This window comes from Schistocerca americana, chromosome 6 (assembly GCF_021461395.2).
Source record: "Schistocerca americana isolate TAMUIC-IGC-003095 chromosome 6, iqSchAmer2.1, whole genome shotgun sequence".
Taxonomy (NCBI): Eukaryota; Metazoa; Arthropoda; class Insecta; order Orthoptera; family Acrididae; genus Schistocerca; species Schistocerca americana.
In genome coordinates, this window is record NC_060124.1 from 585632873 (window position 1) to 585658166 (window position 25294).

The 25294-nt window shown below is 40.0% G+C and overlaps 1 protein-coding gene across 2 annotated transcripts in view; it reads right to left on the reverse strand.

The window, feature by feature from the left end:
* The window catches only part of LOC124619911 (alpha,alpha-trehalose-phosphate synthase [UDP-forming]), a 116833-nt gene that overhangs the window by 30381 nt on the left and 61158 nt on the right, over positions 1-25294 (reverse strand). For both annotated transcript variants that reach the window (XM_047146548.1, XM_047146547.1), the window contains 3 exons: positions 13526-13720; positions 13252-13441; positions 134-271 (listed from right to left, as the gene is read on the reverse strand). In XM_047146548.1, the coding sequence (XP_047002504.1) occupies positions 134-271; positions 13252-13441; positions 13526-13720 (523 nt within the window). The remainder of the gene's footprint in view (positions 1-133; positions 272-13251; positions 13442-13525; positions 13721-25294) is intronic.

A 25294-nucleotide genomic window follows, 5' to 3' on the forward strand; every position in this document is an offset into this window, starting at 1 on the left:
ACCTAGGACTTCATAGTTCTGATTCTGATTCTACCTACCCTATGGTAAAGCTATTAATTATGTCAGAGTATATTAAATTATATGGAAGTAAGTAATACAAAAATCTTAATACTAAAGAGAAATAACACTTTACCTGCTCCTGAAGGGCTTTTAACAAATCAGTCACCTTGTCTTCAAATTCTATTGGCATTGGATGAACAAATTTGCTTCCATCAGGATGCAGAATTTCAAGACCATGGTTACCAGCATATGTTATGCCCTCAATGCCCACCTAAAAGACAAAAGCAAATACAGATTTACTGTCAATCTCACAATCATGAGCAGCCTTATAAAAACAAAAACTGCAATGAAAATTAATATGACCTTATAATTCTATCTACATTTATTCCCCAGTACCCTCTCTCTGAGAAAAAAGGCCGCACATAAGAATTCTCTGTGTGTATCTAAGTTGCTGCACCCAAACATACTATTGCAACAGACAGAAACAAAATTCACAGATTGTAACCCTTTAATGGGAGTGAGTGGTGGAAAACAGGGAGGGAGGGAGAATGTGAAACAATGGGGTAGTGGAGTGGCCCAGGGCTTTGCAATCATGATGTCCAAAAGTCTGGGTCTGTAACTCTGAGCTCCAAACAAGACGTGAACATACTTTACACATTTTGTGCCACCCTGTGCACAAAAGAACTGTGACACGTTTACATATGAAGTGGTACAGCAGAACCTCACTAATCCAACCTCAGATGGTCAGATTCCTCGCTCAGACCGACCATCCCATTTCCAGTGTCTGTTTAAACAGCCTTCACATAACTCCACTCAGTGGCACTGCTGACAGACCGAGGAACAGGTCACCACATATCAACAACTGGCAAGTGATGTCAGCATAGAAGCAGCGGTAGTGACAGAATCAAAGCTGCTCACTACAGTAGTTGCGCCCATTGCCAGTGAAGCCACATGAAGGCCGGAGCACAGAAGAGAAGCACTTCTCAGTTGTGTCATCAGAAGCAGCCCCCACATGCACAAGCCACTGCTACAGTCAGGTCTAGACTTGCTGAGGAACTGTCATCTGCATACCGGTCAGTAAGCTGTCAACCGCTGATTGTTGCGGTACTTTGATCAACTTTTTCCTAGCACAATCATAACTGAATTATGGCATCAACTAAATGTAAACATGTGACACCATCACTGAAAGTGCTTGAAAGATTAGATAAGGCAAATCTGTTCAAAACATTGTACATTAGGTTGGGACTGGCATAATAACTTTTAAGACTGGAGAAAAAATAGCCAAGCTCTTGAAAATAATACAGTGATGATTGATGATAAGAAAGAACAGAAAATATCCACGACTTTGAAGAACCCTAAAAGTGAAATTCTAGACAATGCCTGTGGATGGAGAAAAAAAGAAACTCCACTGTCTTGATCAATCATAAAAGAAAAGGCACTGATTTTGCAGGAAAAATTTAAGTGGGGACAATGAAAATCAGAAGTTTGCAACATGTGAAGGCCGGCTACATCGGTGGAAAAAACAACATGACATTCAAAATGTAATTTTTTCTGGCAAGAATCTGTCTGCTGTGAAAACAGCTACCAATGAATTTGTTTTGAAATTCAAAAACTCAGTTAAAGGGCTTAGCCGACCTTGATGAAGGGTATAACATTGTTGAGTCTTGCTTAAACTACAAAACGCTTCCTACAAGAACTCTCGCTGCACAAAATGAGTCTATAACAGCTACAAAATTTGCCAAAGGTAAAATAACTATTGCTCTCTGCAGTAACGTTAATGGAATGGTAGTCACAAAATGCCATTGTTTGTGATTGGAAAAGCAAAAGAACCAAGGGCTTTCAGAAACCTTGACATGGCATCACTGCCAGTATGATTTTGTAAGTAAAAGTCAACATGGATGGAATCCAGACTCTTTAAGGAATGGTTTCATGACTAGTTTGTCCCTACTATTACAAAACACATAAAAGGGAAATACTGCCAAAACACGCTATACTGATGCTTGACAATGTGAAATTTCATCCATCTGAAGATGAAACTGAAAAAGGTGAAATAGGGCTTTATTTCTTCCTAATAAAGTGACATGTCTAATCAAACCCATGGACCAAGGAGTTAGTGAGTTGCTGAAGAGGCGATATTGTAGAAAATACACTGGATCAATTTTAGAGAGGACAAAAGAAGGCAATAGCTTGTTTCAAGTGATGAAGTCAATAAATGTAAGAGATGAACTCTACACAATTGCCAATGCTTGGGAAGAAATGCCAGCAGAAATGCTTGAAAAACCTTAGCACAAACTGTGGCCAAAATTTAATGAAAATGAAGAGGAAACCTCAAAAGAATCAATGAAGATAAACGATGAAAGTCAAGATGAAGACACTCCAGTGATTTTTGATGGATTTGCAAGCTTTACAACTGAATGTTGAGCTCAATGATGTAAGTGAATGGATCAGTACAGCTGACAATGTCTGCACAATGGAAGAAGAATTAACCGATGACCAAACTACTGATGGTATAACTCGAACAGCCGATCAGAATCAGAACAATGATGAAGACAATGAACCTACAGCTTGAGTATCACATCCAGGTGGTAAAAATGCATTTGATGTAGCCCTTCAGTACACTGAACAAAGCTCAATGCCTACTCCAACACACATTTTGTGAAGGGAATGGCAGAACCTCACGGAAAAATCAGGTTGTTGTCTGCTAAGCAAAAGAAAGTTATACAATTTTTCGCCCTACATAAGAACAAAACATTTTTTACTGTGTGATTTCTCATGTTTTGAAAAATTAAGTGCAAACCTGTTGTATGTCAGTGGAGTACTGTAATAAGGTATGTAAGGTTGTTAAACTTTTACTCACTGTAACAATACCTTACTAGTGATACAGACATATTATACAGTACAGGCACTACTCCACAGTATACTTTCATGTAAGGTTTTTTGATGTGTCAACATTTTCATTTTGTTACTATTTTAATGCAGAACAAACTTTCAGACAGTATTTCCAGTTGAAAATTAGTTGTACTGTACTGTACTGTACTGTACTGTGATGATACAGATAAAAAAAAAGTGTTATTCTGATACTCCATCCTTTTTTGCGTTCTGTCTATCCTCCAGGTCCTGTAGGAGATGAATTAGTGAGGTTCTGCTGTAATACAGATGTTGTTACAAATTAAATTAAAAACATAGTTATGAACAATATTAGCAACGAGAGCAAGTTAATGTAAAGGACACACATACATTTAGTGTTACATATCTCTTGTACAACTAGATGATAACTTCTGATATTAACATTGTTCAATAACTACCACAGTAATTTTAAAAAATGGCTAAACAGTATGACAGTTTCTGCGACTGCAACTGCCTGAACCTTTTATCAGACTCACAGCCTGAATTTGCATAATAATTAACCATGTCAGTCACTGTAGTGAGTAGGCTTACAAACTCAGCAGTGCTCATTTCTTTCACGTTGCTGGTTACAATGAACAGAAAAAAATGAACCTTACTTTGATATAACTATTTAGTAGAAAATAACATGCTGTACATTCTGCAAATGTGACTATGGCCTGCTAAGTAGCATACTGAGTGTGCCAGGGCAGGCTTCACTCTGATCTGCATCAATCACTCGTGTATGCTTCTTCTGGATGTGACGAAGGTGAGAGAGCATTTGCATGTCTCATTCCTTGTTCAACTTATTTGTGTTCTCTGATGTGAACTGTCACTCTCATGAAGCTATTGTATTGTTAAATATGCTGAGGACATAAAACTGAATGTGAATTACAGTAAGCAATACAAGTACAATTATTCAAAACTTTTTACCAACGTGGAATTCTGATACCGTTTCCAACATCTAGTTACTGAGAACACATTTCCTGCCAAAGAAAGGTGAAGCACACAGAAGATGTGATCAGAGGTCAAAGTCACTTCACACACATACACATCATTGGCAGATATGTAAATGATTATAGAGTTTCAATTCTCTGTTACAGGGAGAACAACCATCAGAGTGCATTAGTGCAATTAATGTTTAGTGTTGTTGCCGGGCCTCGTAGGATATATGAGGGGTTTGAACAGCATCAGATGTCAAGTGATCAATGCAGAGGACAAGGAGATATCAAGTCAGATGGCTTTATTGACACCTGATAGAGTTTGAAAGGGACATCACAATAGACCTCCATTTGGCCAGCTGGTCAAGTCACGCAATATCCAGATTGTGGAACATTAGGATGTGACAGTGGCCTGATGCTGGACTGCACAGGAACATGAGGGCAGGCACAGTTGAACATGTCTGACCACAAGAAAGGAAGATCACCGCACACAGCAGTCAGTGTCAACATGCACCACCAGTCAATAACAATCGGAGTAAGAAACTACCATCCCACACAAAGGCGGCAGTTAACACAGCACATACGACAACATTTGGAGTAGTGCTGTGAACAGAAAGCACGGACTACTAACAAATTATGTCACATCATGTTCAGCACCTAGCAGCTGTTCTCCATTACTCTGCGAACCATCATCAGTGAGTACAGGGGCAACCTGGGGAGATGTCTCATCCTGAGAATGTTTTGAAGAGGTACAGCAGTGTTACTTTCAGCATGACAGTGTGGGTAACTTCAGGTCACCGTTGGCAGTGACTGTGCGCACAGCAGTATTTCACAGATATCCATATCCTCATATGTTATCCCTTATGTTACAATATCATGGTGCTTTTTTTCAACAGGACAATGCTTGTCCACACACAGAACATTTCTCTACAAACTGTCTACGTCATACCTTTTATCTGCACCCGATAAAACACCTGTGGGACCAGTCGGGGCGTCATCTCCGTACTAGTGCCAGTATCCAATGTATCGAGGGCCAGTCATCGGCAGTTACTGTGGGCCAGCTTGTCTCAGGATGTGGCATGAGAGCTTTGTGCCACCCTTCCCTTCACAATCAGTGCATGCATCCGTACGGAAGAGGATGCAATGTCACACCAGTAAGTGGGCTCATACTGCCAGGTTCCTTGTAAATTTGACTCTATTTTGCAGTCACTGAAACCCTCCCATCCTGTGAAGTTTCGTTTCACTTCCTCCTCCCATGCTGTATGCTTCACTACTTTTGTCAGACAGTGTAACAACGTATGATGGCATGCTGGAAAATTAATGCCTCTGAACTTTTTACACAAAAACTGTTACAGCATTTTAAATAAAACAAACGTTACTAACATTCCACATCTTTATTCTACATGTCTACACATTTATTTCTCAACATCGTTGAGTTTGCAACAAACACTTTTCTCCCAATGAGAGACCAGTTTGTTGTGTACTGTCACTGTGATGTTTGATTTTGTTTACGGAGCCATAACCTAAACTCCACTTACACCACTTCATGCCTATCAAAATGAGGTCCTCAAAGATGTTCTTCAGCTTTTGGAAACAGACGATCAGATGGGGTTAAGTCAGGACCGTACGGAGGATGATCGACGATAGTGAACTTGAGGTGTCAGAATGTTGCAGGTGCAGTCTGGTGGTATGGTGCTGAAAGAGAGTGTGCTGCATTTGTGGACAAACACTTTGATTTCAAAACTCTAATACAGCGCGCTGTTTCTCACACACATCCGTAGTTACATTACATACCACTGGGTGACACACTACAATTCAGATTTCCCTAGTGGCAGGGGGCTGCAAATATGTGAACATGAAGAATAAAGACGGAGAATGTTAATAATGTTTGCTTTATTTAAAAAGCTTTAAGAATTTTCAGGCAAAAAGAATTGAGGCATTACTTGTCAGCACACCCATGTATATACAGATAAGACCAATTCCAAATGAAATTAAAATCAAAAAGAGATGCAAAATCACTGTCTTGTGATTGTAGCAGATAAGATACACATAGAAAAAAAAATGTCAGTTTCACTCATGCTAGCCTTCTGATGTGGGGTCTCAATGGACCTTTCTGCCTTGCCACTGCAAGCTCCAATTATTTACAAAACTTTTCCTCTCTCTTTTTCCATATGAAAGAACACCACATACTGGATGCTAGTGTACCTGACACTTTCTTAATACAAACAATGTAGGAAAAGACAGATTGCTACTGTAAATCTGGTAACACGCTGCGGAATTTGAATCCCCGCCAGACGTCATGGATGCTGAAGACCCCCAAAGGTCTGGGGCTGGAATGCAACTACCACCTGGGATGCAAGCAGCAATCTGGAGGGGCTGGAGGAGGGGAAAAGGTGGTAGTGTGCAAATGAGGAGAGAAATGGATGGTGTCTGGTGGAGGGTGCAGGTACTAGATTGCCAACAGGCATAGTGTCAGGAGGTTGTGGGGCTGGGAGTTGGAGGAAAAAAAAGTAGCAAAAAGGAATGGAATGGGAAAGATGGGCAGATGCTTTGGCAGAGGGCTGCAAATAAACAGGGTGGGTGATGAGAATGGGGAGGAGATGACAGAACAGAGGGGGTGGAAACTTTTGGGTGGAGGGTGTGGGGACTGTAGGTTGAGGCCAGGATAATTACAGAAGTGGAGAATGTGTTATAAGGATTGTTGTGTTGGCAGAAGAGCCAACACCGTGTTACTAGAGGAGGCCGAAATGCACGCATTTTAGCTCACTCAGGCTGGCATGAGGAGGGAAGGACTATACTGACATGAGGTCTGGAACATGCCAAGGCATTAGAATTCAGAAAGCGGATGTAATTAGTTTGATACTTAACTTTAATCCATTAACGATGAACGTCGCTCTTGGCTGTACATGAGTCACAATATTATCTGTTCACATAGTACTTATAGTAACTGAATATGGTGCCTTGCTATGTCGTAACAAATGACATAGCTGAAGGCTATGCTAAACTGTCGTATCTGCAAATGAGAGCGTATGTAGTCAGTGAACTATTGCTAGCAAAGTCGGCTGTACAACTGGGACGAGTGCTAGGAAGTCTCTCTAGACTAGAACTGCCGTGTGGCGGTGCTCGGTCTGCAATCACTGATAGTGGCGACACATGGGTCCGACGTATACTAACGGACCGCGGCCAATTTAAAGGCTACCACCTAGCAAGTGTGGTGTCAGGCGGTGACACCACAAGGATAACACCCATCTGCGCAGTTCAGAAAACCTGGTGGTGGAGGGAAGGATTCAGATGGCTCAGGTAGCAAAGCAGCCATTGAAATAAAGTGAATTATGTTCAGCTGCATGTTGTGCCACAGGGTGGTTAATTTTGCTCTTGATCACAGTTTGACGGTGGCCATTCATCCTGGTGTACAGCTGGTTGGTAGTAATACTAATATAAAAAACTGTGCAATGATAACGGCAGAGCTGTTAAATGACATGGCTAGTTTCACAGCTGGCCCTGCCCCCGATGAGGTAATATAAACCTGTGACAAGACTGGAATAGTAAGTGCTGAGTGGGTGGGCAGGACAGGTTCTGCGTCTAAGTCTTCCACATGGATAAGATCCTCATGGCAGGAGCTGCGATTGGGACTGGCATAGGGATGGACTAGGATATTGTGGAGGATGGTGGGCAGTGGAACATCACTTTAGGAGGGTGGAAGTATCTCGGGTAGGTGCCTACATTTCAGGACATGACGACAGGTAATCAAAGTCCTGGCAAAGGATATGGTTCAGTTGTTCCTGTCTGGGGTTGTATTTGGGTGTAGAAGGTGACACTCCTTTGCGGCTGGTTCTTGAGGTTGGTGCGAGGATTGGGGGTGTGAGGGGATCTGTTTGCAGATTACCTTTGGGGGATAGTGCCTGTCTGGAAGGCCTTGGTGACACCCTCAGGATACTGCGCAAGAGAGTTTTCGTCACAGCAGATATGCTGCCCCAGTTGGCCAAGTTGTATGGGAGGGATTTTTTGGAGTGAAAGGGATGACACCTGTCAAAATGCAGGTACTGTTGGTGGCTGGTCGGCTTAATATGGACAGAGGTGCAGATGGAGCCATCAGAGAGGGGGATGTCAACATCTAGTAAGGTGTCACTCTAGGTTGAAGAGGCCCACAGGAAGTGGATGGGAGACAAGGTGTTAAGGCTGCGAAGTAAAGAAGATAGGGTGTCTTGGTCCTGAGTCCAGATCATTAGGATATCATCAATGAACCTGAACCAGCCTAGGGGTTTAGGGTTTTGGGAGGCTAGGAAGGTCTCCTCTAGATGAATAATGAAATGGTTGGCATAGGAGGGTGCCATGCAGGTGCATATGGGTGTGCCACAGATCTATTTATATACCTTCCCTTCAAATGATAAGTGGTTCTGGGTTAGGATAAAGTTAGTAAGATGTATGTTAGTAAGATGTAAGAGATGAATGAGGTAGTGTGCTTGCAGTCTGAAGGATGTTGGGAAAGGTAGTGTTCAATAGCGATAAAACCACGTGCATGAGGGATGTTGGTCTATAGGACGGTGACGTCAACAGTGGCGAGTAGGAATCCAGGATGTAAAGAGGTGTGTGTGGTGGAGTGTCGGTGAAGGAATGGTCAGTGTCTTTGACGAGGGAGGCTAGATTATGGCCAACTGGTTGGAGGTGTTGGTTAATAAGGGCTGAAATTCTTTCAGTGGTGGCACAATAATCAGCCACAATGGGGCATCCAGGATTTTTGGGTTTCTGGATTTCGGGGACATGTAGAAGGTCAGTATGCAGGGTGTCATAGGGGCGAGGAGGGAAACTGATTCTGGTTGGTTTAGGGAGGTGGGGGGGGGGGGGGGGCAGGGGGAAGGGACCAAACTGCTTGGTCATCGGTTCCAAACGAATCCAGGAGAGATGTTCTCGGAAAGGTCTAAGACTTTAAGCAGGGATTGGAGTTTGTGATGGATTTCTGGGATGATATCACTCTGGCAGGTTTTATAGATGAAAGAGTCAGATAATTGGTGGAGGCCTTCTGCCAGGTAGTCACTGAGGTTCATAATAACAGTAGTGGAATCTTTGTCTCCAGTGTTTCGAGGTTGTGTATGGCTTTTCTTTCTTCAACTGAAAGATTTATGTTCTGAGGAAGGGACCAGGGAGAAGTATGGTGAAACTAAGTGGGAGGTAAGGAATTCCTGGAGGGTGACCAGTGGGTGGATAGGTGGGAGGGAGGGAGGATCACAGTTGGATGGTGATGTAATTGGAAGGGGCAGGGTTCAGTGTTGGAATTAGGGCAGTTTGGTTGGAGGGGTTGGCAGCAAAGAAGCACTTTCATTGGAGGGATTAGGAGGAGGAGAGCAGCAGTCCAGCATTCTTATATTTGGGTGTAGGCCTAATGATGTGGCCTTTGGATAGGGCTGGAACACTTGTGGAGCTGAGGATTTTGGTGGAAAGGTTAACAACAGCATTAAGGGAATGTTTTGGCTCTGGATTTGGTAGAGAGTTGGTAGGGAGTTAGTGAGTTTTGAGGGTTGTGTCAAGCTGAAAAGGTCAGCTAGGCAGGGTTTCACTGCTATGAGGGTGGGTGAGGAGGAACACTATGGGTATGACAGGGGTTGGATAGGGGTGCCCCGAGGTGGCAGTAAGATGTTAGCAGGTTGGATAACTTATGGAGGTGTTGATGGAGGTGGTGTCTGGAATGCTCCTCCAGGTGCTGGTACTACTACTACTACTACTACTACTACTACTAGTAGTAGTAGTAGTAGTAGTAGTAGTAGTAGTATCTTGTGGAGGTAGCAGAGGTGGTTCTGGGGTGTTGTGGTCCAAAGCTATATGCAAGTGTGTTGTAATTGTGCCCATCTGCAACTTGATGTGACTTCTTTATGGTAAGTAGCAATCTGTCTTATCCTACATTGCAGATGTTTCAACCAGGAGTTTCCATTGTTTGACTTTCTTAATACGTGTTGTTTAGCAAAGTGATATTTTTTGTTTTTTATCCTTTTCTACATTTCCTTGTCCTCTTTGTTACATAGTCCACAGTAACATAATATTCCATGTTTTAAAGCTAAGTTCTTTTTATTCTGCTCCACATGCTGTGTTACCTAGTTTCTATGTGTCTTTTATAAAGATATAATGTATGAAGTTTTCTGTGTTAATAGAGAGCTCTTGGGCCCTTCATACATTGAATTCCAGCAATGAAATGTTCAAGAACAGTTTATTATTTCTGCATTTGCATATCTGTAATGTATCTTGTGATACCAATGACTACATTTTCGGTATGTCCCAAAAAGAAATATTGTAACAGATAATCCATTGTGGTTTACCTCAGGCTTTAAGGAGCCTAAAATATAATTTTTATCCATTTTGTCAATCTCATTTGCTACATGCCTCATACAGATTTTTAGGATGTGAAAATTCCTGAAAGAATATATCACGCATAGAGGAACATCACAGTCTTTAAAACAATATCTTATTTATTTCTTAATATTTCCCCCCTTTTTCTCTTGTGAGTTAGCATATGTAGCATTGTCCAACCATGCTGAATGTCTTTCCTGTCAAATGGATTTGGGAAATAATCTGACAATAACTCAAGTAATTATGGTGTGTGGGAGGGATGAACTGGAACCTGGGGGACAAGATTTTCCCTGTATTTTACAACAAACTCCTTTGAAAGGGATAAGAGTCATTTTTTACTGATCTCACTGTTACACGACCACTTGTACAGTACATAACTATTACATTACTTTTACTGGCACCTCATTTTCAATGATACCATTACAAAAGCCAGAGGTACATGTAGCATGACCTGCAGAGTTGTCAGGTAAAATAGTGATTGAAATGGTGGAGAAATTTATGCAAACAACATCTACAATGAGAAACAGAGCCACAATCTGGTATACGAGAGTTAATTTGCAAAACTAAGATAACATAAACAGTGAATGAGTTAAATCGATATACTAGTGTGCAAAACATTAACCAAGCCAAGATAACAAAGAATAATTGCTCAAGGCATTACAAGAAGTGCTGGTGAGCAGCACATCAAAATTTTGTCACACATTAAAAAATCTTGAAAGTGCCTGCACCATAATCTCATCCACTTGTAGACTTCCCTTGCACCAATTTCTGGAAGTGTGATATTATTAGCTTCTATATGACTTACTTAACTCCTCCGGAACAGGCCATGAAGGCCCAACGGTACCAACCGGCCGCCGTGTCATCCTTAGCCCACAGGCATCACTGGATGCGGATATGGAGGGGCATGTGGTCAGCACACCACTCTCCCAGCTGTATGTCACTTTCCAAGACCAGAGCTGCTACTTCTCAATCAAGTAGCTCCTCAATTTTCCTCACAAGGGCTGACTGCACCCACTTGCCAACAGCGCTCGGCAGACCAGATGGTCACCCATCCAAGTGCTAGCACAGCCCGAAAGCACTTAACTTCGGTGGTCTGATGGGAACCGGTGTTACTACTGCGGCAAGGCCATTGCCATATGACTTACTTACCATTTGATAAATTAAATGCTGGGATTTCAGCCAAATAAACTCAGTTTCTTCCTCTTCTGATTTTTCAGCGTGATACCTTTTCATCATCTTCAGAGTGAGACAACAGACTGAAGCTACAGTACTTGTTCCATTGTTTTACACCACAGAAACACGAGTATCAGAGAAATTGATCAGCGGCAATGAGTATGCATGAACTGAGTCTGTGGCTACATGGTTGATTAATGCTGGGCATCAATATATATAATATTAACTGTATTGTAATGATGTCTTTGTGAGTTAGTTAAAGAAAGCACATAATTCCATGATTTGTGCACACTGAAACTGCAATCTCTGTTAATGACACTCTTCACAAAATAAATTTCAACTGCTTCTTTTGTCACCTAGTTGCAAAAAGATGAAGTTATGATAGAATTTTGATATTATCATGCTGCACAGTGTGATTAGTGTCGATGCAATATTTTCTGCCACAGATAAATTTTTGGGCTGTAAGACCTGCGTGTACCTAGGGTATTCCATGTGTCTTTCATGGAGTATTCCATGCAGCTTTCACGGAGTTGTCTACCTGATGAATGATACACCACACACTCGCAGCACATCTTGTTAAGTCTCAGCCTTGTAAAATGTCAAGTTGTCTTTGATGGAACCCCAAAATGCTGCTATCTTCGTGAGAGGGCAAAAAATCACTTTAACTTTATGCCTGGAGAAGATCTAACCTATTTTTGATGACAGTTTTCCCACATAAGTCAGGGAACCCACTAATTTAAATCTCTCTTGGTTTTCTTCCTGACTCCTTATGTCCATCTTTGTTAGTTGTAGCACTTAACAAACCTGTTGTGGACAACACCCATTTGCTTCAAAAATTCTCGTAGTGTAGAATCTCATCATACAGACTGTTTTCATCCGCAATGCTGTGTGCTTAGCAAACAAAAATTGTGAGGACACTTATCATCTGGGAATGGTGGTGGCAGCTATTTGCATGTAAATATAAGTCTGTATGAAGCAGTTTCCAATAATCTGTGAGACCCAACGTGCCATCATTTTCGCAACAAATCAAAATATTCAAAAATGAAAGGCAGAACTCTTCTTTGATTTATACTGCAAATTGAATTTAAATGATTTTAAAATACTTGAGATGTATTCTCAAAATCGAGCCACATTTCAAGACAGAGAGAAATTTAAATCCATGGCTTTCCTGCCACAGATGGGAAAGCTTTCGTCAAAAATAGGTTGGCTCCTCTTCAAGCACAAAGTGGTTTACCATCCATGGAAGACAGAAGCACTTTTGGGTTCTGGCAAAGATAACCTGATACACAGCAAAGCTGGAGTTTACATGATTCACTGCGAGTGTGGCCTTTCGCAAATAAGGAAAATGACTCCTATAGTACAAGAAAGATGCATGGAACACTGTAGGTACACCTGGATCTTACAGCCCAAGAGATCAGCTGTAACAGAACACTGCGTCAACACCAGTCATTATAAACAGTATGAAAAAGTCAAAATTCTAGCAATGACTTCATCTTATGGGATTCAGTGGTGAAAGAAAACGTTGAAATTAGTTCGATGAAGAATTTAATTATTAGAGAGAGTGGTTCCAACATGGACAAATCATGGAATACAGCACTATCTTTAACAAACTTGAAAAATATGTCCCTACAGTGCACCTAATAATCATATATTGACATCCTAGTATGGATTGAGCACGTATGCACACATTCAGTTAATGCATACTCTTTGCCATCGATCAAGGTCTCTAGTTTTTGTGTGTCTATGGAAACAATGGATTGAGTCCTGTAAGTTTGATCTGTTGCCTCACTCTGAAGATGGAAAAAAAGTATAAAGCCAAATTATTAGAAGAAGAAGAATAAACAGAGTTCATACGGCTGCACAGCTGAAATTTAGTTCAACAGTTATTGTGCCATGAAAACATGAAGATACTTACCATTTGTTTCACATTTACAACATTTCTTCCAGATATAATAGCAACATAAACATCAGGCATGTTTGATAATCGTTCCAAGACACTCTTGGTCTCTGGAGGCAGAATTGCCAAGTCTGGGTGAGGTGCAATAGGAGCCAGGGTTCCGTCATAATCCAGCAGCAGAGCCAGCTTGTGGTGGTTGCCTAGGTACCTGAGAGAGACCATGATCAGAAATGGATCCCAACATTTTAAACTAGCTCTTAATTACTTCACAATGAATACTCTGTGTTGTTACTTGGACAAATATTCATCAAAGTCATCCATAGTCACTGGCTGCATTGTTGTGGGTAAACCATCATCACCATCTTCCCTCAGTGAGCCCATGGCCTTGAAAAATGATTTCATCCAATAGTTTACATCATGAAGCTTTTCTCTCCGACGAAGGTAGTTCATTCGTAGTGTCCGTTCATCTTCAGGCATTGTTAATGCCCTGGCATAAAAATTCATTATCCACTTCAAGTAACACTTTTACACTCATTGCAACAACATTAACAATTAAAATAAAATACCAAGTAGAAATAAAACCATACTGGATTAATATTAAAGAGATACACATGTTACATATGTAACTCAAAACTTAAAGTAAAATGCTGGTTAAGAACAAAAAGCCATTATCTTTAAAAAGGAAGAGTCAGAGTCAGTGTCAGAGAGAGAGAGAGAGAGAGAGAGAGAGAGAGAGAGAGAGATACTACACTGAATTATTAACATCCTCATTTTATAAATCAGTTCTTTTATAAGGAGACAGATTCAGAATACAGAATAGACAAATCAATAACAAATAAAAAGAAAGATCAATTTCTTTCAAGGGCAGAGGAGACCAATGAAAAAAGATGTAGTATAAATATACAAACATGAATGAAAAAGATAGAAGGATATGATATAAATCAGCACAAAATTTGAAATCTGCAAAAGTTATATGCCTATTGCAGTCATTGTTCTAGTCACCAAAAATTTTGTGTGACAGAAAGAACTCATTAGATTAAAAAGAACATTATGGGTCTGGAATGAATATTTCACTCTGCAGTGTAGTATCAGCTGATCTGAAACTTCCTGCAAGATTAAAACTGTGTGCCAGACTGGGACTTTAATAGAAGAGTTGGTAAGGTTCTGGATTTCTTCCCAAACTTCACTCAAGCTCCTCCATAAACCTTATGGGACTAGCAGTCCTGGAGGAGAGGGTATTTCAGAGAAATACTTTTGTCACAGCATTGGGGATTGTTTCCAGGGTGATGATTAGATTAGATTAGATTAGATTAGTTTTTCGTTCCATAGATCCGTGTTGAGGAGTTCCTCGTGGATGTGGAACATGTCAATTTCTTTTTTTTTTTAAGCTAAAATAACAATACTAATAGTATGAATATATATACAATACATCATTTGTTTCTATTAGAAAATTTGTCATGGAGTAGAAGGAGTTGGCCACTAATAAGTCTTTCAGCCTCCTTTTAAACTGATCTTTATTTGTAACTAAATTTTTTATGTTAGCTGGCAAATTACTGAAGATGAGTGTTCCTGAGTAGTGGACCCCTTTTTGAACTAAAGTAAGTGCTTTTAAGTCCTTGTGCAGATCATTTTTTTTCCTGGTATTGCATGTATGAACTGAGCTGTTTGTTGGAAAAATAGATATATTATTGAGGACAAATTTCATTAAGGAGTAAATATACTGAGAGGCAGTAGTTAGTATACCTAGTTCTTTCAAGAGGCTTCTACAGGACGTCTGTGAATTTACTCCACAAATAATACGTATTACACGCTTTTGGACTCTTGAAAACTTTTGTTTGACTTGAAGAGTTACCCCAAAATATTATACCATATGACATTATGGAATGAAAGTAGGCAAAGTATGCAAGCTTTTTCATTTTTATGTCGCCTATGTCTGCTAACACTCGAATTGCAAATACAGATTTGTTAAGGTGTTTCTGCAATTCTGTGGTGTGCTCCTCCCAACTGAATTTATTATCAAGTTGTAATCCCAGGAATTTAAGACTGTCAACCTCTTCTATCTGCTCTTCTTCATACTTTATGCATATTCTGGGTGGAAACCTCTTACTGAGTCTTTTCGATGTTTAACGTCAGTGAGTTGGCTTTGAACCATTTAATTAATATCCATGAAAATATCATTAGCAGATCTTTCTAGAACTACACTCGACATACTATTTATTGCAATACTAGTGTCATCTGCAAACAAAACGAACTCTGCTTCTGGCAGTGTAACTGATGAGAGATCATTAATGTACACAAGAAAAAGCAATGGCCCTAAGATGGATCCTTGTGGGACAGCACATGTAATTTCTTCCCATCCTGATGATGACTGATGACTTAATTCACTAGTCCCTTGCACTGACACCCTTTGTTTCCTGTTAGCAAGGAATGACTCGAACCATTTTGCAACACTGCCCGTGACACAATAGAATTGTAATTTATTTAAAAGGATGTTGCGGTTCACACAATCAAATGCCTTTGACAAATCACAGAAAATACCTGCTGCTTGTAACCTGATATTTAATGAATTAAGTGCATTTTCACTGTAGGTGTAAATAGCCTTCTCGATATGAGAACCATTCAGATATAGAAACTGTGTTCTTGATAATATGTTATTTGTGGTCAGATGGTTGAAAAGCTGCCTGTACATTACTTTTCTAAAATTTTTGAGAATGGTGACAAAAGTGAAATCGGTCTGTAGTTTGATGGTATCTCTTTATCCCCTTTCTTGAATAGAGGCTTAACATCTGCATATTTTAGCCAGTCAGGAATGTCACAGTTATAATTTACTGGTTACACAAGTAACTTAGAATTGTACTAAACTCACAAGAACATGCCTTAATTATCTTTGTTGATATTTCATCGTAACCACTAGAATGCTTTGTTTTTAAAGATTTTATTATGGAAATTATTTCTTGTGGTGAAGTGAGTGACATATTCAGTACCTGAAGCTATTTGTGAAGGCTAGTTTCAGATATTCAAGGCATTATTTACTGATCCTGACAATCCCATTCTATCAGTAAGGGATATAAAGTACTTGTTAAATAGATTTGCCACACAATGCCCACCGGTTGCTAATGCTATTTGCTCCTGTTCCTTTCTGGTTCTACCAGTCTCATCTTTCACTATATCCCATATTGTTTTTATTTTGTTCCCTGGCATTGCTATCTTCTTCTCGTAGTGCATTTGTTTAGATGTCTGAATTGCTTTTTTTTAATATTTTACAGTACTCCTTATATTTAGCTGAATCATCAGCATTGGAGCTATTTTTGGTCGACAGATAAATTTTCCTTTTTGTCTTACAGGAAATCTTTATACCTTGTGTAATCCATGGTTTTATTTTAGACTTCTGTTTAATTTGAGTAACTTTTAGAGGAAAACAGTTTTCAAACATGGTACTAACATTGTTCATGAATGTGTTATATTTTTCATTCATGTCATGGGCACTTAACATTGTTCATGAATGTGTTATATTTTTCATTCGTGTCATGGGCACTATAAACATCTTTGCAGTTCATATCTTTGAGCATTTTTCTAAAACACTCAATTATTGGTTGATTGACTACTCTCCTGTACTCAGATTTAGCAGTCTTGATAATCTGCTTAGAATTTACATCTAAAACAAGGAGCTCCATGTCATGATCTGATAGTCCATTTATTACAGGTTTTATGATATGATTTTGTTCCTTTCATTTGTCTATAAAAATGTTATCAATGGCTGTCCTTGAGGATTTAGTGACCCTAGTTGGAAAGTTTACAGTGTGAGTTAGATTGAAAGACAACATTACTAACTGCAGTAAATGTTTACTGGAAGATTGCATTAGAAAATCTGTATTAAAGTCACCAGCAATCAAAATTTCTTTGTTTCTTCCTGTTAAATAACCCAAAAGAGCTTCTAGATGATTTATGATTAGATTATAATGTCCTGCAGGTGCTCGGTAAATAGTTACTATTATATAGGATCTGTTATGTAACTCTACTGCTGTTGCACATGCTTCTAGATGCTGCTCTAAACACAATTTATTAATGTCAATGTTCTTGAATTTATGGCAGTTTTTAATAAATGTGGCAACTCCTCCTCCATCCATATCTACTCTGCAGGAGTAGGAAGCTAGCTTAAATCCTGAAATGTCTAGCATATCTATACCAGTGGTCACTTGATGTTCAGAGAGGCAGATTATGTCAATTTGATTAGATGAATTCATTTCATCGATACAAATGAGTAGTTAATCAACTTTATTTCTGAGTCCTGGAATGTTCTGGTGTAATAAAGATAACTGATACTGCATACTAATGGGATTATAACTGCTTTGGCGAAGATGAACTGGCAGTTTCTGATTACTTTCTGTTAAACATTGTTTAAATGGAGGCTGTATGCTAAAATCTGACTCCTGTTCATCTGTTTTCTCATACTGTGTCTTCCAATCTCTCTTAAAACACGTTTTCTTTCCCCCTTCCCTATCCTAAAAAAGGCATCCCTCTGACACCTGTGATCACTGGTATTTTACCACTTGTGACAGTGTCCCCCCTTAAGTTTTCTGCAACCAACCCAGACAGTTTTCCCTTCCCTTTCTATTGAGGTGAAGGCCATGCCTTGTGTAGTCCCACCTATCGATAGCATCTACAGGAATCAAACCAAAGCAGCCACCCCAACTCCAAGTTCACCCTCCCGACGGAAGAGTTCAAATGAGGCCGATCATGGCGCCTCGACACAGAGACAAATCCCACACTCGTATGCTTCATTGCTTTCACTATTTTGTAGAATGTCCACTGTGAGGGTGAGTTATGAGTCAAGCCTGGATAGCAACCTGCTATATGACAGAAAGTTAAATTTCAGGGTTTTCATCCCACATCCTTCTTTATTTTTATGACCAACAGATTTTGTTATAATCTGCATTTCAAAATGTGCTGCAAGTCTTCTGAGAGGGGAGAATGCACAGTGTTGCAAAGTGCACTATGTGTATCAGGCACAGGAATGTGACTGACAGCCCAGAGGAGTACGCAAAGCTGATAGAAAGGCATGCTATGGCAAACCACTAGGGACAAAGATATGCATTCAGAAACTGGAAATCCTACTCTGATGGTATTCTCAAACAGCTAGGACAATGACATTTCAAATTAAAAAAAAAATTTAAAAAATATACAGTCAGATGTAGCAAGAACAAGAAGGTGACTTTAGTTCTAGGTGATCCCTCTTATAATACTGACATAAGTGAACCTAGCAGCCAGTGTAACACAGGAAAAAATGTCAGGAAGAACAGCTGCACTGCAGGTGTTGAAGAAAAGGGATCAAGTGAAGGCACCAAAGCTGAAGAATGATAAAAACTGGGATGCAAACAAGAATTAGCAGGTCTACAAAATTATCTTTGCTGCTTAAGTTTCTATGAAAGAAGGCTGCATAGTTGACTTTGGATACAATGACAGTTGGAGAAATTTTGATATAATGGAAGAGGATGAAGTGAATTTCATGTAAACCAGGATTTACTACATGTGAACTTGGACTTTACTACACTGCTGAGTGTTACTGGCTAACATGATAAAAAGTTTTTCTTCTCTTTCTAGGATACAAAAGAATATATTGATTTATCTGAGTTTCTTCAAAGTGAATGTTGAATAAACTCCTTCTGAAGTCATTAGGTTTAACTTCATTGTATTTTGATGTTACAGTATTGTTTAATTTTTCAACTAGTACTTGTGAACTGATATCAGTTGAACTATAGATGGATGTTAAGCTAATAGGAAATCTTTGTTAAAATTAAAATAATAATAATAATAATAAATTTTTTTAGGAAGTTTGGTATCACTATCCTTTCCAAATCCCTGACATAAAAAAGGACAGGTTTTCCAAGACAACAGACAAACAAAATGGCTAGCCATTGTCCTGAAAAACGTGCTAAATGCATTATGCAGTTGCATAACCCACTGCATGTTTGAAAAATATTTAAATAGCTGAGTACCAATCTTCATGTGATTATGGCAACTGTTAGTGCAACAGGAAGAAGACATGCTTTGTTGGTGCTGCACATTTTTGCAATTTTGACTGAGATAAACTCAGGCTGCAGTGCTCTTCTTTAGTACACCAGTGTAGAAACAGCTAAGGAAAAAATCATTGCAATTTGCATATTCATTCACAGGCAAGAGCCCACTTCGTAGTTTTCTTTTGTGCGAGACCCTGTCTGCAAGATTTGTGTGTCGATTTGAAATTCTAGATTCACATATTCGACTGTTCACAATTATCTGCATAATCTTTCATCAGTTGTATCAATATCTGTTTGTACTGTGACATGCCATGAAATATCAAACATTCATTAGTGCCATCAGGGTTGCCACAAGCTTCCCCAAGTAAAATTCCCTGATATTTCCCTGATTTCCAGACAAGTTTTAGCATTTTTTAACTCAACTCATTAAAAGACAATTAGCACACTCAGTTTAAAGTTATTTGTTTGCTGTGCTGTAATACACTGCACCAGCCAAAATACAGCCCACTGTTAATGCTGTTCTTGAACACAGAATGAGTTGGCTGACATTTGTAAGTGGCTGGAAATTGCCCCGATTACTGCCAAAAGATTGGCAGCTGCTGCAAATCAGTGTGTTGGAAAAGCTCCCAGGAGTCATATCTGTGGTACTGGTACCAAATTTACTTCAAGTACTACCCTCTCCTGTGGATCCTGTCTCCTCTGAGGAAAGTAAGGAATCTGTCATTATTCATCCTCATCCACTTGCCTATGAGTGGCATTTCAGTGGTAAAGCTAGGCATCCTGTACAAGGTGGATGGGGGCCATGGAGGACTCAAGGTGTTATACTCATCCCCCAAACGACAAGTTTGTGGTGCTGTCTTTCATTGAAACTGAAATTGAGCCAGTGGGTCTCACTTCATCTGATTTGGGGAAACCTGTTTTATCCAGTGTCAAGAGGAGTCAAATGCAAAATCATTGGCAATTGAAATGTACAGTGAATGATAGTACCCCTCAGGGAAATGGCAGCAAGGGACACAACAGGACATCATGTACACTTAGTGTGTATGCCCGGGGGCTTTATTTTATTTGACATGTTGATGAGACTAGTCCAGCAGCCATTGGGGGAACAGGGTGCAGCCAACTGCAGATAGTGGTGCATATTGGATCAAATGACACCTGTCAGCTGGGCCCTGGGGTCATACTTGGATTATTCCAGCGATTAACAGAGAAAGTTGAGGAGACCAGCTTTGTGCACATAGTTTCAATGAAGCTCACAATCTACAGTATTGTTCCCAGAACCGATCACTGCCCTTTGGTTCTGAGTCGAGTGGAAGGACTGAACCTGAGATTTCAAAGGTTCTGTGACATGATAGCTACAACTTCCTGAACTTCTGACATAGGTTTGAAAACTGTGGCATTCCTTAAGTGGGTCAGGTGTGCAATACATGCCAGAGGCTGCTACCGAGGTGTTTTCGATCACTTCCAATCCAGATAAATGATATCTGTAGGAAACCCAAAAGTACCTATCTAAGATCAAAAGGAATGCCTTCTACAGGTGAAAGTATTGAAATTCTAGTGCTTAACTGCCGAAGTATTCATCAAAAAGCGCAAGAGTTCGAAGGGTTCATGAAAAGCAGTGAAGCTCACATAATGCTAGGTAGAGAAAGCTATTTAAAATGATAGCAGCGAGATGTTTTGGGAAAATTTTGACGTATATAAAAAGAATAGACTAATGGGAAATGGAGGTGGCGTATTTGTTGCAGTAGACAAGAAACTCATATTCATAAAGACAGAAATTGAAGATGCATGTGAGATTGTTTGGACAAGAATCAGTATCAGAGGTGGGCATAAAATGGCAATTTAATCGTACAATTGTCCAACAGACTTATCTCCTGATGTCATTGAAAACTTTAGAGAAAACTTCAGTTACCTTGCGAGTAAGTTTCTGAATCATACTGTAATCACTGGAGGAGACTTTAACCATCCAGCAATCAATTGGGAAAACTACACTATGCTACTGGTCGGCATGATAAGATTTCCTTTGAAGCATTACTAAATGCCTTCACTGAGAACTGTCTAGATCTTATAGTTCAAAATCCAATCATGATGGAAATATATTGGATTTAATGTCAACAAAGAGACTTGACTTCTTTGAGGGCGTCAACATCGAAACAGATATCAGTGACCATGATGTGGTTGCGGCAGCAGTGATTACCACAGCAAAAAGGACAACTAAAACAAGCAGAAGGATATATATGTTCAGTAAACTAGGTGACATCAGTAGTGTCATATCTCAATGAGGAATTTGAAACTTTTACACAGGGAGGAGCATGTAGAGGAACTATGGCTAAAATTTTGAAAGAGTAGTTGATCATCCACTGGACAGATATGTACCCAGTAGAATCCACAGTATACAGTCACTGTAGAAAAACTTCGAAAGAATAAGAGACTGCTGCATAATAGGTTTAGAACAAAGTGTAGAGCAGTAAATAGAGAGATGCTGAATGGAACGGGTTTGGCGGTCACGAAGTCTTCAATGACTACCATAGCAGGATATTATCAAATGATCTTCCACAAAACCCAAAGAAATTCTAATTGTATGCAAAGGCTGTTAGTGGCAACAAAGTTAATTGCCCAGTCCCTGGTGAATGAGACAGGAATTGAAATTGAGAGTAGCAAAGTAAAAGGTGAAATGCTCAAAACTGTTTCCAAATGTTACTTACACACACACACACACACACACACACACACACATATGCCTACGCCCCTACGTGGTACTGCATAGATTAACAGTACCAATGTTATTTTTTGGCAGGTGGACTGGCTGTAGTGAGGGTAGTGTCGGGTGGGATAGGGCGGGTAGAGGGAGAGAAAGATGGGAGGCAGGGAGAGGGACTGGGGGTGGGTGACTAGCAGCTTGGGGAGAGACAGCCAGCTTGCAGGCTAGGGATGTAGGATTGGCACGACTATAGTGGCCACTGGGAAGAAGCACATGCTAGAGGCAACACGTTGACCTGAATTGGGAGGGTATGACAGGACGGAGGAAGGAGAGGACAAGTCCCATTTGCGTAGATGGAAGTTATCCTTCCTTGCAACACATCCTCCAATCTCACAATCATACTGGTATCAATCTCAGGTATGCCTCTGCCCACACACCCGAGCCCTTTTTTTCACTTCCTATTGTCCTGTCAGCCCCTTCTAATTCATGTCCACACGTCATCTTCAGCGTGTGCCACTTCCCACTGGCTGCTTCAATCATGCCAGCCCATATACTTGTCACCCTTCCCTCCCATAGTCTTAGCCTGCAAACCGGCTGCCTTCCTCCAAGCCACTGGCACCCACCCACCACAACCAACCCACCAGCCAAAAAATACCATTGACACTGTTAGTCTATCTGGCACCATGTAGTGGCATAGGCATGTGAATACATGTGTGTGTGTGTGTGTGTGTGTGTGTGTGTGTGTGTGTGTGTTGTGTGTGTGTATTTTTACTCTAGCTCGTTAAAGGAACTCTCCAAAAACTAGCAAGTTTTTTTCTTTTGTGTGTGCCTATCAGCTCAACGCTTCTGCTTTTCAGTGAGTGGTGTTCTTTAAAGTTTTTACATCATTTTCAAAATACTAACAGTATTCCATCCTGGATTTTCCACTGTTTGATATAAAAGTGTTAGGTTTATATGACAATGAAAGAACCCTCAAATGGACATATGATGCTGAAGAAGTGTATGTATATGTTTGTGGATTTAGGGTACTCAACGGCGCAGTATGAGTGCCATGAAGCCAATGAGATTGATATTAAAATTTTCTTAATATTAGAGGAATAAGTGTCTACTAGGATATGATGGTAGTGTTATCTTTAAGACACAACCAAAATTAAATTAGCTCATTTTAATATCGTTTCATTATGAGCAAATTACATTATCACAGGTTGTAGTTTACATTGTAAACTGGCATATGACATTTAAAAATGTGGCTGCCATAAGCCTGAAATGGGATATGTGAGGTTCCTTTAATGAGTATACCACATGTAAACAAAAAGACGAAAAAATGTGTAAAAATGTTCTGTTTTGGGAACTAATTTTTGTAGACCTAAGCTACAGCATGTGTGAAGAAGACTTTTCAAAATAATACATTTCTTATGTTACATGATAAATACTGCTGCAAAGTACCAAAGTTTCTGTGGGCCAGATATTATATTACCTCACCACTCTAGAATAAAACATTGCATGTACAGATGTTAACTTTTACATGCCTCATGAGTGAATAACCTTCATTCACAATAGTGAATGAATTGAGATTGACTATAGTTTTGAATAGGGGAAAGCTATTTCTCATTTGTTTTATACCCTTATGAGAAAGCTAGCATTTTAAGAATCAGTGTGATGGAAGCTGAGTATATGAAAGAAAGTTAAATCTGTCAAATAGCATCTCTCCAATTTATATCGATGTAAAAATAATATATGGTCGGTCGGTCGGTCTCTCTCTCTCTCTCTCTCTCTCTCTCTCTCTCTCATCCTACGCCTTCAAAAAAAGTATTTCACAAACCTAATCAAGCAGTCATATTCATGTAAAAATATTCTGTTACAATCATTATTTTTAGCTGTATTAGGTATAGATGTCCTACTTATTGGTGATGTATTCAGGAAGTCTATTTCGATCTAATTTCAAATGGCTCTCGAGCATCATCAATGTAAATATTACATGAAGAGGCAGGCACTACATGATAAATTCATAAGTCTTGATGCCCCACAGTCTTTTTCTTGCTGGTGCAGGAATAAAGGGTTAAGCTGTGAGCATTCACTAATGAATCTATAAGACTGTGATACAGTGATGCATACAGTGCGATATATGGATGTTTGGGTCAGTTTGTGAAGTGTGTACAAATAATCTATTGGTAAGCAGACTACTCCCAATAAACAGGAAATCTGGTTTCAAGCCCCTGTCTTGCACAAAGTCTCACATGTCAGCAATAGACGGGACAATATTATGAAAAGCTTAGACTGTTACTCACCATATAGTGAACATGTTGAGTTGCAGACAAGCACAACTAAAAAGATTGCTAAACAAGTGAGCTTTCAATCAAAATTGTTTTTATCTTACACCATGGTGTGCTTGTCTGTGACTCCACATCTCCACTATATGGTGAGTAGCAATCTACCATTTTCATAATATAACAATATTATGAGATGGAGAGCTGCTATCCCCATATAGTGGAGATGCTGAGTCGCAGATAGAGACAACAAAAAGCCTGTCACAATTATAGCACTGTCACACGCACAAATGCAACTCACACAGATGACTACAGTGGCAGGCAACTGAAACCATACTGCAAGCAGCAGCACCAGTGCATGATGGGAGTGGTGACTGGGTGGGGGTGAAGAGGAGGCTGGAGCAGGGAGGGGAAGGGATAGTATGGTGGGGGTGGTGGACAACGAAGTGCTGCAGGTTAGACTGAGGGCAAGAGAGAGGTGGGGAGGGGGGGGAGGGGGGGGGGGGAGTAGCAGAAAAGGAGTGAAATAAGAAGACTGGGTGTGGTGGTGGAATGAAAGATGAAAGCTGTGTAGTGCTGGAATGGGAACAAGGAAGGGGCTGAATGGGTGTTCAGCAACTAACAAAGGTTGAGGCCAGGAGGGTACTGCACGGAAACTTCCCACCTGCGCAAATTCAGAAAAGCTGGTGTTGGTGGGAAGGATCCATATGGCACAGGCAATAATATTGTCATTATTCCATCCTGAATTTCCCATTGTTCAATAGGTAGGACATCTACACGTAGCACAGCTGCTGCCAAGTTATTCGTACTCAGTGAATTTATTTTGATATAATTTAGAATGGTTGTCAATTGATATGAATGTAAACTCTACACGCAGAGGAGTGTGCAAAATGATAACTTCATAGGTCTCAATTCCCCACTGTCTCATTCTCATTGGTGCAGAGATACAACGTCAAGCTGTGAGCAGTCACTGATGAATCTAGTAGACAATGATATAGGGATGTCAACAGCATGACATACTAAAGACTGGGTTGGTCCATGAAGCATGCATGGGCAACCTAATGGTAAGGTGACTGCTA